The 15,787-nt window shown below is 36.1% G+C and overlaps 1 protein-coding gene across 2 annotated transcripts in view; it reads left to right on the plus strand.

Annotated features, from left to right (window-relative positions):
* LOC126364588 (tyrosine-protein phosphatase non-receptor type 13-like) overlaps window positions 1–15,787 on the plus strand; it is a 400,236-nt gene that overhangs the window by 358,740 nt on the left and 25,709 nt on the right. For both annotated transcript variants that reach the window (XM_050008068.1, XM_050008069.1), the window contains exons 9-10: window positions 8,254–8,459; window positions 12,138–12,229. In XM_050008068.1, the coding sequence (XP_049864025.1) occupies window positions 8,254–8,459; window positions 12,138–12,229 (298 nt within the window). The remainder of the gene's footprint in view (window positions 1–8,253; window positions 8,460–12,137; window positions 12,230–15,787) is intronic.

Here is a 15,787-nt window from a genome sequence, read left to right on the forward strand (position 1 = left end):
CCACTTGCACTTTTACCTATATATTAAACACACACAGGTCAATAAACAATTTGTTCATGGAGACAGTTATTGAAAGGAGACAGTTTATGTCCATCAGTACTACTGTGTGTGCCATGTATGAAGAGCAATGACACACTGATGCTGTGTGGACTTTCTTTCAACACTTGTTGCAAACAGCTCAATGCTTAGGGCACATAGCATGCTTGTGTTACATGAATCAGTATCTTCTGTGGCCCAGCACACTTCAAAGGGCTGTGCTATATTGTGTCGAATTTTCATATTCAAGTGCTTTTCACAGAGTTCCTTATCATGGGCCTGAAGAATAATAACATCACACACCATGTGATCAGCATTAGTGACAAATTTACAATGATGACTCAATCCATGTGATTCTGCACCCCAACTTTGTACGATTGGTTTGGGTATTTTTGTCAATGGTAAAATTCTACACATGCTGCAATGACATGTGTTCTGTCACAGTAAAAGGTGGAGAGAAGCTTACACATCTCATCAGTTGATAAGCTGGCTGGTTCTTGAAAAGGCACAAGTTGGCACAACAACTGATAAATGCTTGGCAAAAGCCAGCAAAGAAAAAAAAAAAAAAAACCCTTCAGCAGTTTGCATCATCCACATGAAAAACCTGGAGATGTTGGTGTAACCATGTCTCATAGGAATCTCAATCTTTAGCTGATTCATCATATGCCAGAAAGGGCGATGACTGCATTGACAGGAGAATAACATGCTGCAAACACACAGCTCCCAGTTGATTGAGAGCAGTGATGAGAGAGCCTGCTGTTGTTTTGCAAAAGCTTGCTGCTGGGCGATAATATGTTGCAGTATTTCTTCCATTGAGATATTTGCCGGGTGACTTAGCACTGACACTAACAAGTGTAGAAAAAGTAACCCTCACTTGTTGCCAAGTTTGCTATGGCAAGAACGAACATGATTTATGGAACATAGTACTTTAGAGAGCAACATGTAAGATACGAGGATTGACTGAAAAGTAATGCCTCCACTTTCGTAACTGTTCAACAGGTGGCAGCATTGGTATTTGGCAGGTACTGGCTTCTTGCGTAGCCTCTTCTCTACAGCTCCAGTTGGCGGGAAGCCTTAGCATTGAACGGTTGTGTTGTTACAGTGTAAAGTATGGAACCTTGTGCAGATGGTCAGTCAGTGTGATTTAAGCATCATGCAGTCATTGAATTCTTGACAGCAGAAGGTGCCACCCCAAAGGTGATTCATCAGAGAATGAAAGCAGCTTATGGTGACTGTGTTGATGTGAGTACTGTGCATTGCTGGCCAAGTAAGTTTAAAGATGTTGAGGTGAGAACATCTGACCTGCATGACAAACAAAGAGTTGGACATCCTGTGACAGCAGCCACCAAGTTTCACAGGCAAAATGTTGACAGATTGATTCGGGATGTTTGTCGTATCACTCAGAGAGAAATTGCAAGCACAGTCAATGGCTAACAAGGGTCTGAAAGGAAAAGGGAAATGTTTTCCTGCAGCATGGCAATACCAAACCACACACTTCACGTTCCACCACAGCAGAACTCCATATAGTGCAGATTTAGCACTGTCTGACTTCCATCTATTCCCAATAATGAAAGACGATCTGTGGGGACATTATTATTCTGTTGAAGATGTTGAGAGAACTGTGAGACTGTGGTTGTGGAAACAGAGTATTGATTTCTTTCGTGACGGCTTCAGAAAACTTGTTCATCATTGGCAGAAATGTATTCAATTGGCTAATGATTATGTGGTAAAGTGAATATTGGTAATTAAAGAACACTTTCTAAGGACTATTTCCACTTTTGATTTATTAAAATATTCCTATCGAAACCCAATTAACAAATATGGAAGCATTACTTTTCATTCAACCCTCGTACAATGAAGTGCAGGTTGTGCATAGCACTGAACACATTGACTGGACAACACTAATGTAAGTTACAGAAGAGGTGGAGCACTGGTCTGCAATCGCTTAATACTGTTTCTTTGGTGGCTCACCAGAGTGTACCAGGCGACTCACCCAGGTGGCCTCTATAAGCGAGCCTGTGAACTTTATGGACATGCTATCTTTGAAATCCCACATGTCATGAGTGAAGGAACATCATCTTATTAAGATTATTTCCCATACACTGAAATGAAGGTAAACTTTTGTCTTTTCTCTATCTATCACAATATCATGAATATAAATGAGCTTACATTACATTTCAAGAAACAACTAAAATTTTGAAACAACAACTAATAATATAACACATTACAAACATTGAAACTGTATTGTTCATGTTGTCCATCATTGCAACAATCAACAAAGTCCATAATTTTGTTAAAAGGTCAAATATGCTAGTCTGTGAACTTTCTTTTAGTTTAAGCAATCTATAGGCTTTGGTATTTAAAGGGTATTTCAAAAAGCACTTTACAACTTTAAAATTTCATATAAATTTATTGAAACAAGATATAGAGCTGGGTTTAGTGTTATTTTGTAGGGAAACTTATCAACTATTTTACCTTAAACTAAATATATTGTATGTGGCTTCCATTGGTTATCCTGCACACATCCCATCGGAAGTCAATTTCTTCCCAAACTCATAGTATTGCAGGTGTAACTTGCTCAGTGGTGGCATAAATTCTTGCTCTAAGTTCAGGTAGAGAAGCCTGCACAGGAGGTACAAATATGATACCCTTGATGAATCCCCATACAAAATAAAAAATAAAAAAATATCGAGTGGTGTCAGGTATGGGGAACGTGGGGGCCATGCAATTGGCCCATCACAGTCAATCCATTGACGTGGAAGGTAGTCACTGTGAAAATCCCAGGCATCTGCCAGGTAGTGGGGTGGTGCACCATCTTGCATGAAGTAACCATTTCATTCTTGGTCATCCTTATCGATCTGTGGTATCAAAAATTGTAACATATCCAGGTACACTATCCCATTGATGGCAAAAAAAGGGGCCATACACTTTGTTCTTGCTCAATGCACAAAAAACGTTCAGTTTAGGGCTATCACAAAGTTACAGTGTTTGATGCAGATTTTTACTGCCCCAAATCCTACAGTTGTGTGTGTTAACCTTGCCACTTAAGTAAAAAGTCAACTCCTCACAAAAGATGATTTTTTTTCCAAGAAATGTTCATCCTGATGTAATCGATTTAACATATCTGCACAGAAGTTCTTGCAAGCGATTTTATCAGTGTCTTTTATGCTTGTACGATCATCAGTCTGTATGGTTTCAAATGATGCAAACAGTTTCTCAACACATGCCAAACAGTCGTAAGTGGGATTTGCAGTTTGTGAGATGCACGCCAGGTCTATTTCATAGGACTGTTGAGAAAACGTTGTCTCACTCACTCAACAACGTCGTCAGGTGTGCTTGGATGATCTGATTGATTTCCCGTACCTTACCGAGCACCCTGTTTCTGCAAAACATTTATGCCACTCATAAATTGTAGGCGTACTAGGAGGATCTTCAGCATAATTTCTATCCCAAGTACTCTAAACTGTTGTCACTGACTTCAATTCTGCAAGCCAAAACACACAGCTAGCATGTTCGGGACCAGTGAAGGCAGCCGCTAGCGCACCTTACAGTGCGATTTGGCACTAGTGAACTATGCGAGACAAAACTTGATGTGTTTTCCTACAAATTGACATTACAATCACCTCAGTAGATACTTTGAATTAATTTATATGAATTTTCAAAATTGTAAAGTCCTTTTTGAAACACCCTGTATTTGGTGTGGCAAAGTTCCCAGATTTTAAATTACGTTCTATTGGTGTACTATAAAGTTCACTGTAGGATTTATTTCTACATAAGATGACTGGATTCTACACTGCGCTCTCACTTACTGACTGACAGTTGTTCTACCATTGCAGGTTGGGGTGGGGTGGGGGGCAATGTTTCTGTCATATATAGACTTGTAAGGAACCTAGGGATGTCCACACATACTCACTTTTTGTTTGTACAATTAAATAAAACTGAAATAATAAATTACAGTTGACAAAGAGTGTAGACAGGAATGTAGTTGAGATTAAATTAATTATTCATTCCATAGACCCACAAAAGAGGGGATCCCCCTGGGTGTAGAACATGTCAGATAAACACATTACAAAAATGTAATTATAAAAACTTGAGTTTCATTAATTTTAATGATCCTCAGTCAATATACAGTAAAATTATGTACATGAATTAAAATTAAACTTCTAATATTTACAGGTTTACCGTATTTACTCGAATCTAAGCCACACTCGAATCTTAGCCACACCTGAAAAATGAGACTCGAAATCAAGGGAAAAAAATTTTCCCGAATCTAAGCCACCTGAAATTTGAGACTAAAAATTCTAGGGGAGAGAAAAGTTTTAGGCCGCACCTCCAAATCGAAACAAAGTTGGTCCATTGTAATATGAGACACAATTTAGATTGAATGAATGATGATACAGCTACAGTAGTTTGGTTCGAGTCGTAAGCTTAGCAGTTAAGCTTTACCAGGTAGCCATTGCTATGCGTCAGGCGCTCTGTCCTTATTCATACGGGTACCCTTCCTTTTTCACGTGCTTCGTCTGCTTTGAATTGATTGCTTATTTTTCTTTGATCTGATAAGTGCCGTTCTCTTTTTTATAGGTGTTTATGTCACTCTAAACTGAAAATGCATTACTGTACTGTTCATGCATTGTTTGTCGCGGCATGGCTTGCTTTTGTACACGCTGCCGCTTACAATAAAAAAAAAAAGAGGAATCATCTCTTTAGTGAAACAATGGCAAGAGACTGCTATTTGTTGTTACCTACACTGCTGCTTTCTTTGATAATGATCAACAAGAACCAAATAATAGACTGCATATGATAGAAGATGTTCTAAACAAGAGTTTAGTGAAAACTTTTCTCCATTTGAAAATCTTTAGTACATTACATTCTGCACAGAAATTAGTCATCTTAGATTTAAAAATCTAATCAGTTGCCGTGCTTCATTTCTGACTATTAGACATAAGAATAATACAAATATAAACATGTGCATGATATGTATATTCTTCCGTGTTTGCTGTTGTCTCACTCTAGTTTCGTAGTTTATTAGGCAGACAGGATTTAAATGAGATAGCAGCAAACATGAAAGAATACATGGCAAAATGTTTATGTTCGTATTATTCTTATGGTGAAGAGAATACTGTGCGTGATTCATAATTCATAAAAGTTCCTATTAGCAACCATCTCTCTCACAGGTAGGAAACAATTCACAATTGACAAACATCCCAAACAGTCTTGCCAGTAGGATTTTTGATGTACATTGTAATGCTGCTACATTCGAAGATGAACAATACGGAATTTGTATTTACTTCGTTGGATAATGTATGAAAATGCAGTGTTCAAAACTGGAGGTGGAGAAAAAAGCTTGTCTTCCACCTTTTTTTTTAAATTTATTTACTGACGCAGAGGTTTTGGAACCAGTATTTATCTTCATGCCTGCAAAGCATGCCTGTGTAGTGCCACATATATTCGATGGCAGAAGTTAGTTGTGGCGGCATCTACCAACATTTTTCAGAACTTCTGCTTACTTTGCACTCGATTCTAAGCCGCAGGCGGTTTTTTGGATTACAAAAACCAGAAAAAAAAGTGTGGCTTAGATTTGAGTAAATACGGTAATACAGCTGCTTTAATTAAATCCATCATTCACACAGTAGCTAGTTACTTGGCTATTACCACCAAGTATTCTCAAAAATTAAAGTTAATTATTCATTTCAATGATCCTCAGTTAAGAACAGTCAAATTATGTACAAGATTTAAAATTAAACTTCCACTATTTACAGACTTAAGACCTACATCTGCTTTCCATACATTCATCATTCACACAGTAGGTGGTTATTTGGCTGTTACAACCAAGTATCGTCAAAAATTAAAGTATAATAAATTTTCATGAAAATGGTCTGCTGCACTTCTTGAGAAATTCATAGATGGAATATGCCTTAAATAGTGTTTGGGCAAAACCCAGTTTGAATTCTAAACAACTAGAAACTTATTTCACTTTTAATTTTTGCAAAAGTTCCCAAATAGTGAAACAAATTAACAGATGATTAATCTTATGGAAAACTAACTTAGAGGTATGATTAATGTTCCCCAAAACTGTGCATAATATAACAAAAATGTAAGCCTATTTTTACAGTTTTACTAAGTACCAAAATACCTTTCGATATTATTTCTAAGTGCAACTGCAAGTGAGATAATTCAGTTTATTATTGAGCTTCCTATGTTCAACAGTTCTAAGGTTTGACAACGGTTCCAGTTCACAGTCTTCTTAGCACTCTGGCACAGTCTGTGACTACTTTTACAAACTGGCATTTCTTATGAAAATAACTCTCAAATGATTCATTTCTTCCTCCAAGTACTATGGTTTACAGATTCTTGTAGTCCAGCTCACCACTGTCTTAATTAATCCTCTTTTTTGCTTGAGATGGTGTTTGATATTTTTGTGTAGTTATGTATGTGTGAGTGGGCTTTCTGTAGACTTTTTCCCCAAAGTTCTGTCATTTTTTCTAAGTTCATGGGGATCCAAAAATGAAATCTGACCATTGTTTGCATTTTCCATTGTGAACTATGTCTAAGAGATTCTTTCTCCATGAGGGCAAAAAGAAACTCACACTTTGTTTTTTTTTGTACATAAAGGCCACTTTTGCTATATTGACAATTCAGACCAATACTATCATGACTACACTTTGTCAGAAAATGAAGTTACAGTGCTGCTACATTGTCCTAGGTAATGTTTTGTCTGTGAAATAAAATTGTAACTGTTCTGCTTACAGATTCATCATACAAAGAAGACGTCTGAACATTGTAACTGCAAAGTCCATATATTTCCAGTGTAATAGCATCACAACTGCTGTTACAATCCTTTCACACTGATATCTTTGACAGCTTGCATGATCCTTTGCTGTAACAGCTTTTATGATTTTGTTTCAATGAACAAACAAAATAATTTAGGAATGGAAATGGAGGAGAAACATTAGAAAAGTAGCTTATCAGAAGGGAAAGCCATTCATCAATTCAATAAGAAAAGAAGTGCAAGAAAAGCTGATAGGTCCAGATTCTTGAATAACTGCAAGGTGCAAGTGTGAAGATAAAGTATCACTAGATCAAAGATGGAAATTGTTTGAGACATTTTAGGCTTAGAAAGTATAGATAGGAGATGGGATTATCTGAATAAGCTGATTACAAAAACTCCAAGAAAAAAATTAGTAACAGATTGAAAGATGGTATTATGTCTAGGCATACTTGCAATTACAGTACACCCTTATTTTTAAATATCAAGTGTAAAGGTATGCAAAACTATGCTACTTATTTAGCATAGTCATGAAAGCATTAAAAATTGTGTTTGATGAAACAAGTGTATAATATTACAGTGACTACGCTACCTGCTGCCTTTGTGAACAAAGTGTTGTGACCACAAAAGTTAACAACACCTTTGTAAAATCACTAGGCTGGTAATTTCTTAATTTGACTGTTAGGAAATATTTTTCATGTTATGCTGAAAAGACTTTTTTCGTGTGTATGCTCAGTTTATTCAGAGATTTATACATTCTTTTGGTACAGCACCCATTATTGGCATCTCAGATATCATTAATATTGTTTGTAGTTAGCTGCAGCAGATATGCTTTAATTGTGTCATATGTCTGACAGATGTCAGCTATGATGCAGCCATTCTCTTTACCCTTCCTACGAGATATTCTGCTGTCATTAGATTTCTACAATATTTGCTTGCTAGTACTGTCTTTTTTTGTCTGGAGAAGTAGTCAGAAAATGACAAAAATGGCTCACTAAATGAAGAAATGTAAGTCATATTAGAAAATTACACACACACACACACACACACACACACACACACACACATTTGTTATGGATGCAGCATTTTTAGAATTGAATTGTATGTGTACCGATGTACTTCTTCTTCTTCCTCTTTTTTTCCCCCTTAGAAGTCAATGAAGAAAGTTCTGGAGCAGTGTATACCTTCCTTATGTAGAAATAGATGCATTTATGATCTGGGGAATGTGAAAATAACTGACTTCCTACAATTACTGTTTTTGACTGTTGCATTCTCCTTGAACACTGTCATCTGGCAGCACAAATGTATGTTGCTACACATGTGAGATTTCATTTTAGGTAGTGTGAAGAAGCATGAAAAGAACAATTGTAATCATCACTAGTGAAATTGAAATAGATTTATAGTGAGCCATGGAAGCTTGAGGTGGTTTATTCTCATTTTATTTATTACAGATAGCAAAAAATTTGGAATCCAAAGATGTTCTGTTGGCCATTAATCCAAATGGAATATTTCTGAATGATAGAGAAGATAAATCATTATTAGAAAAGTTTTTATGGAAGAACATCCAGAGACTCTGGTATAACAAACAACACTTCCTATTATTGCCCAGCTGTGGAGATGAAGTTGGAAAAAGAAAGTTCCTTATGGAGCACAAAAAGTGAGTGATTTTTTTGTCACAATTTGAAAATAAGAAGAATGCTGTGTCTTAGGACAGAGACAAGACAGAATAATCAAATTACTGAAAAAATGTATTTCATTTAATTTTTATACCAGAATGTGTATTATTGTTTTGAAAAGCATTTGAAGCATGAATTCAAACTGAATATCAGTTGAATGAGCTTAAAGTGAATCTCTTATAGTGATTTTTTTAATGATAGACTTTAAGTACTATGACAGAACATTCACTTATGTGAGTCTACACTGTTCTAACACTGGAGATAGTGCTCTTTAAACAAATGATAAACTGTATTCAAAGTTTGAGTGACTGCTAGTGAAAAATCATCAGCACCCTTGTGGGTGAGGGTTACATTGTGTGAAGAGCTAGGCATTCTTTTAGTTGCTGTTCTGTAGTATTATATATACATGTCATCGTTGTTGAATGGATATTAAAATATAAATGCTTCAGAAATTATTTTCTTGACATTTATAATAGCAGATTTATTTCTGGACTTAGAAATAATGTATATGTGAACATAATATCCATATTACTTAATAATGGTTTATGTTCATCTGTACTTTAGCAAACTGAATTTTAGGTATTCGTTGGTTGAGAAGTGACAAACTGAATTAGTATAGGTCTTCTCTGTACACCAAGAAGACTGGGGGTGGCCAAGAATTCTGCATGTGAGCAGTGCTCTTACTTGCATATGGAGTTCTGTCACTTGGCTGCACTCTTCTCCCACTGTCTTGCCATGCTGTCTGAGTGGAAATAGGGAGAAACTGTGAAAGCACAACATTTGAACAGCAATGCAATTGTGAAATGAACACTGAATGTCTCACATGACGCTTGATTTATGTTTCATAACAACATAGATCACAAAAAATCAGTACATTTAATTATATTTTTGCTTGCTGAAGACATAATAAAATGTATATAACTGGTACAAACTGTTGGCATATGGTCAGACACAGACAATTCACAGATTTTTGTCATTTGAGTTGCTCCATAAACATGACTCAATTATTTTCATAATCAAAAAAAGCCTTTCATGTCCATATGTTGATTAAAATGTTGTGTATCACATTTGCAACCCCATTATCAAAACTCTTCCTGAGGAAAACAATGACGAACTCATGTGCACAGTTTTATCACAAAAGAATTTGTCTTTGGAGTGGGAACTGCAATGGAGAGCAATCAGTTGCATCTGCACATGTACAGAAGTGCTTTCAACTAAAATGGCAAATGTTCTCAAAAATAGCTCAGAAAAAGATGTTAGATTAGATTGGATTAGATTAATACTTGTTCCATAGATCATGAATACGACACTTCGTAATGATGTGGAACGTGTCAGAGTGGCATTGTTCTCAAAATGTTTAGAGAATTATTCCTGTAATTCTTTCAATGCCACAGTCAATTCTTCAAAATTTGCATGTTCTTTAATGCCATTAAGGTCATGTCTCTCTTCTTCTTCTTCTTCCCCTTTTTTTCCAGATTTTGCGCCTTCCACAATGCAATTTTCTTTTAAATCCATCCCTACAAAATCAGAAATAAATTATTTCTTGCCTTGTGGTGTCTTACTGTGCCTAGTGTGCAGTGAAGTCCACTTAAAGTGAGAGGTCTGAAATCCATTTTAAGTGTCCTAATTTTCATTCCTGCTTTCCTTTTTTCTTCAGAAACTCAACAATGGCAGATAAATAAAATATTCTTCCAGGCATGCCCCTTCAGCTCAACCAGTGTTCTTTGCAGCAATGTATAAAGTTGTAATTCTCTTCATTCAATTCAATCAAAACAAAAAAACATATAATAAAGCATATGACTTCAGAAAATTTACTATTTGCAGCACCAATTTCGTCATGTCTGATTTAGCACCAACTGCTTCTTTATGTACAGAATAGTGAGCTCCGTACAAATTGTCTGTCGATCATTGTAATTTTTTGCATTTTCATCATCAACTAAATCTTAAAGTTTTTTCTGCATGGTGTTGTTAATGTTATTCAATAGCAAATATGAGGTACCCATGGATTCTGCAACTACATAATAGGTTTTGACAGTTCTCATCCTTCACTTCCATGATTCTCTTTCATATTTAAAAGTTGGGATGATAGGTCGCTAGACTGCCCCTTTTTGTGCAAACAACTATAGGACCTATGAACTTTCTTTATACCACAAATAAACACTCAAGGATAAGTAAGGCTGACACAATGATTCTGTGAAACTGAAAAAGTCATGCTGACCACAAAATGCCACACCAAATGTGGGAATAAACAATGTCACTTTGCACTGTTAAATAAAATGTTGTGCTGTACTGAGTAGTTCTGAGAACCAACGAATAAAGCTAAGGCATACTGAGACAGGATGAGACATGGACTGTATGTATGCTGCACATTGCACTTACATGAAGTATTGCACACCATGCCCATCCCTGAAATAGAGTAATAATGTGACAGATCTACAGAGAAGTTTTACAAAGTACATTAAGCTTGAGGACATGACTAAAGGAAATCCTAGGTGTGGTATAATTACTTAAGAGATCATTTTTTTCATAACCTACTCAAAGTGAAAGAATGAATTTATACCACAGTACAGTTAGTGCACGTGTAAATATTCTGATGGCATTGTACCACAAGTGCAGCACATAGCAATAGTCACATTGAGTAGCTGCATTTGTCAAAAATCTCTTTTACTTGGAGTTGTCACTTACATTCCATTTGTTCCCATATCATTGTTTTACCACAATTGATAAATAATGGAAGAAATAAAAGTAAACAACTAACCTATAAACAAGACAGAGATTAAGAGGTTTTGGATGACTCTGCTTGGAGCTAATAGAATAGACATACATATGCTTGCAGGGCAGCATTGTCCCTGCTAACTACTTTGTGTGAGGACATTGTATCTGTGCAGGTGTGTGTATGTGTGTGTGTGTGTGTGTGTGTGTGTGTGTGTGTAGTGGAGAGGGCATAGGTTGGAGGAAGGGTGCACACATATGCATGCACAAACATGCATACATATGCATAGTTATTTATTTTGTTCTGATGGACTATGAGACAGTAGTTACTATGTTTGCACCTGCAACGACAATGCTGCAGTTCGAAAAGTTCATAGGAATACTAAAGGTTACATTAATCAAATACTTAATGAGCAGTTTTCTTAGGAAATCCCTCAAGATCAGATACATGTGCAGCCTTACAAACAGGGACTGAGAGGTTTGTTTACATTCCGTGTACGGTCCTTCTAACAGCTGGTAAAACAACAGAGGGCCTGACCACATCCACAGTTAGTGTTTGCTATCAATGATATTTGGTGTAGTTTCTCTGGCTGGCAGGTGGCGTGAGTCTCCCTCATCTGTAGATTGTATTCCTGCATGCTTTCTTATGTTATTTGTGCTAACAGAGTACCACCCACCATAGGCTTAAATTGCTGAGCACAAGCAGGTTGTATTGTACCTCATGCCTTAGGAATGTTGGGGAGGTCACATGTTGAAATATTTGCTGTTTTCAATAATTTTATCCTGCTACATTCCCATGAACTATTCAAACAGTGTGTGTGTTTATATATATATATATATATATATATATATATATATATATATATATATATATATATATATATATAAAATTACTTGGGAATAAAGTTTTATATTATTGAAGGTTCTGCCTCTTTCATGTTGCACAGGAGTTCCTTTGTGTTTCATCTTGCATCATGCCATCACCAGTTCTTCCTTAAGCTTCGAAGTGAGATGAGTTCCCTGCAGCCACTTTCAGCTGGTGAGCTACTGCGCTATTGCATTTTCACAAATTGTAACTTCAGGTGGTTGTTGACATTACTGTAAGCTATACATACTTAAAAAGAGTTATCTTTATCTGCAGATTAGTGTTACCTGTAATACTGCAAAGAATTAAACATTATAAAGAATGGCAGAATAATGTACCTTTAATGGAAAAAATGTATAATGAGTGCTATTACATAAAGTTAACAAGAACTTTTATACAGCTGCAGAAAAGCAGCAGACCTGCTGACTTATTTAGAAATGGAAGTAGAAAGTGAAAAGCTATTGACTTGCAACAGAGGTACCCTTAATATCACCGAAATTGTTTTTAAATGTTGGTATACATTGTGCAGTAATATAAGTCAAGTCTTAACTTGACCTGTAAACAAGTTTTGTTTATATAATTATAAGCTGTGTCCCAGGGAAGTGATCTGGGTCTCTTGTTATTAATGTTATATATAAATGACCTGGCAGACTGTATTACTACAGTCTGATTAAAGTTAGTTGATAGTTGGCTTTTCATGCGATGGAGCTGGCTTCCTCCAATCTGATTGCTGAGCTCATTACTTAACCTTTCGTCATTGCCAAACAGCCATAATAGCTGGTCAGTTCACTTCCAATTTCTTTCTGAGTTTCTTTTCAGTATGTGTTTGGATTCAGAATACTGGGCCTGGGCCTTTTATTTTGTATTTCATTACACATGCTAACCACACCAAAACAACACACACACACACACACACACACACACACACACACACACACACATAGACACACACACAATGATGCTAACAAGATACACAGCTTTCATACACAGCATTAACCAAACCATACTTCATCCTTCCATGCAAGATGTGATTCCGCATCACATATAAAATTATTGTAATCACAGAAATCGTCTTACATTAGATAAGCTTTTTATGATATTGTGTAAAGCCGAATTTTTGAAGGCTGCAATTCATCATTGCAATTGGGTGCCAGAGTCATTAATATAATACCCAGATGCTGTATAGTGGCATAGTTAATGTATAAACCTGAAGTGCAGAAAGTCCTAATTTTGAATCTTATCAAATGCAGCGATAGTTTTTTGTATTTCTAAAGCTAATCAGAAGTCTTTCATTTTTATTCGATTAATTGGTTTAAATGTTTTCTTTTTATTTCTGATACTTTGCTGGACCATTTTCATCATTGTATTGATTTTTTTGTTTGTCATTATTTTTCTTCCTATCATTCTTCTTTCATTTCGAATCTATGTGTGCCTGCTTGAGTGACAAATTTGGGGTTAAAAAAATGCACCGTTTACTGCAGTTCAGTCATTGGTCACTTAAAATCAACTGTTGACAAGACATCTCACATTTCCATAATAGCTAGCAGCAGCTGCTCCCAACATTGTTCTGTGTTACACATTAACAGCATTTGTGAAAGATCTGCCTTATTTGTGAGTTGCTTGTAACTGGGCGGTTGCAGACACAAGTGGTAGACATCTACTGTCAAATAATTTTAATTGGATTATAGTAACCATTGTATATGTAATAAAGTTCATTATGAAAAATGCCACACAGGTATTCAGTCGATTCTTGATAAGATCGATTCTTGATAAGATTTCAAACTGGTACAAAGATTGGCAACTTGCTTAAATGCCCATAAATATAGAATTGTGCACTTCTCAAAACAAAAAAATCATATTATCCTATGACTACGATATCCATGAGTCACTATTGGATCAGTTAACTCATACAAATTCCTAGGTGTGGTATTTATAGAGGTATGAAATGGAATGATCACGTAGACTCAGTCACATGTAAAACACAGACCTCAGTTCATTGCAGTGTACTGGGAAAGCACAGTTAATCCGCAGAGGAGACTGCTTACAAAATATCTGTTAGTCTGATTTTAGAATATTGCTTTAGAATGTGAGACTCACACCAGATAAGAGAATATTGCTTTATAATGTGAGACTCACACCAGATAAGACTAATAGGATATTGAATGTAAACAAAAGGACACCACAAATGGTAACATGTGTATTAGACTCACTTGAGACTGTCACAGAAATGCTAAGAAATCTGAACACTGGCAGACATCACAATATAAATGTCAGCTATCCCATGAAAGCCCACTTACAATGGTTTAAAAACCAATCTTAAGTAAGGAAACTAGGCATACACTACAGCCTCTTTCATATCACTCCTTTAATGACCATGTAGAAAAAAAGTCCTCAATCATTTCTTTTTGGCATGGATCCCACACATGTGAACCATTTTTCAGGATAGACCACATAAATGTTTTGTAAACGTTATCATTTGCATACTGAAATGCCCCAGTACCCTACCAATGAACCGAAATACATCCTCTGCTCTACCTTTGGCTGAACTTATGTGAACATTCTATTTCATATTACCTATCGAGATGGCACAGTGGCTAGCACACTGGGCTCGGATTCAGGACGACGACGGTTCAAGCCTACGTCCAGCCATCACAATTTAGATTTTCTGTAATTTCCCAAAATCGCTTCAGCCAAATGCCGGGGTGGTTCCTTTGAAAGGGCATAGCTGACTTTCTTCGCCATGCTTCCCTAATCCGATGGGACCAATGACCTTGCTGCTTGGTTTCCTTCCCCAAATCAACCAACCAATCAATCATTTGTATTCCCAAGTACTTGTGTGAGATGGCTAACTGCTCCTTTATTATTTGATTTGCCATCAACTGTATATTCTGGTAGTTTCAATTGTTTCTGAACTGCATTTTATTACCAACTTTTAGTCTTTCATTGCTTTACCGCAATTCTTCTACTTGTAAGTCCTTCTTCCATCTTCAATTGGGGAAGTGATTTTTTTATGATGCTCTTTTCCTCACTCAGCATCATCTGAATTTTTCTGAGAATCTTATTGTACAGTAATTTAAATGGCCTTACTGATTCACCTTGCAATCTTATTGATTATTATATTTCTACCAGAACCTTCATACAGATATTTCTTGCTCAGTACAGATTATTCACACGCAGTTGTCCTTAACAGTAGTTTAGAATTCATTTGTAGCAACTGACATAGACAAGTATAAATGTACTTATGACACTGTTCGGGTTATAATGTGTAGCCAAACAGAACAGTAGAATGATTGGGACACAAGCCTAAGTGAATAAGAATTAAAGTCACATCTTCTCACCCTGATCTAGACTACAAAATCCAGGACAGTAACATTTACTTTTCTGCCTCATGCATATCCAACTGAGCTGCTGCTTCATCACTAGAGACTGGAAAATGTAGTATCTATTTTCAGCAAAATATTAATCGATTTTTAGCAAAATTCTTACATATTTTTGATGATATTCACAAATATTTTTTGTATATGATTGTAATAGACACACAGACATGCCTGAAGACAAAGCCTTAGTGCTCTGAAATTGGCCATTATAAAAAGTAGTGATCAGGGAACTTTTTGATTGGATTGTTTGCTTTTGCAAAAACTTCAACAGTTTTATTCCAAAATGGTCTTTGTTTTCTTCTTGTTTTTGTATTTAATATTTCTACAAATGGTCACTGTGTTGGGAAGCAGCAGT

Source organism: Schistocerca gregaria, chromosome 1 (assembly GCF_023897955.1).
Source record: "Schistocerca gregaria isolate iqSchGreg1 chromosome 1, iqSchGreg1.2, whole genome shotgun sequence".
NCBI lineage: Eukaryota > Metazoa > Arthropoda > Insecta > Orthoptera > Acrididae > Schistocerca > Schistocerca gregaria.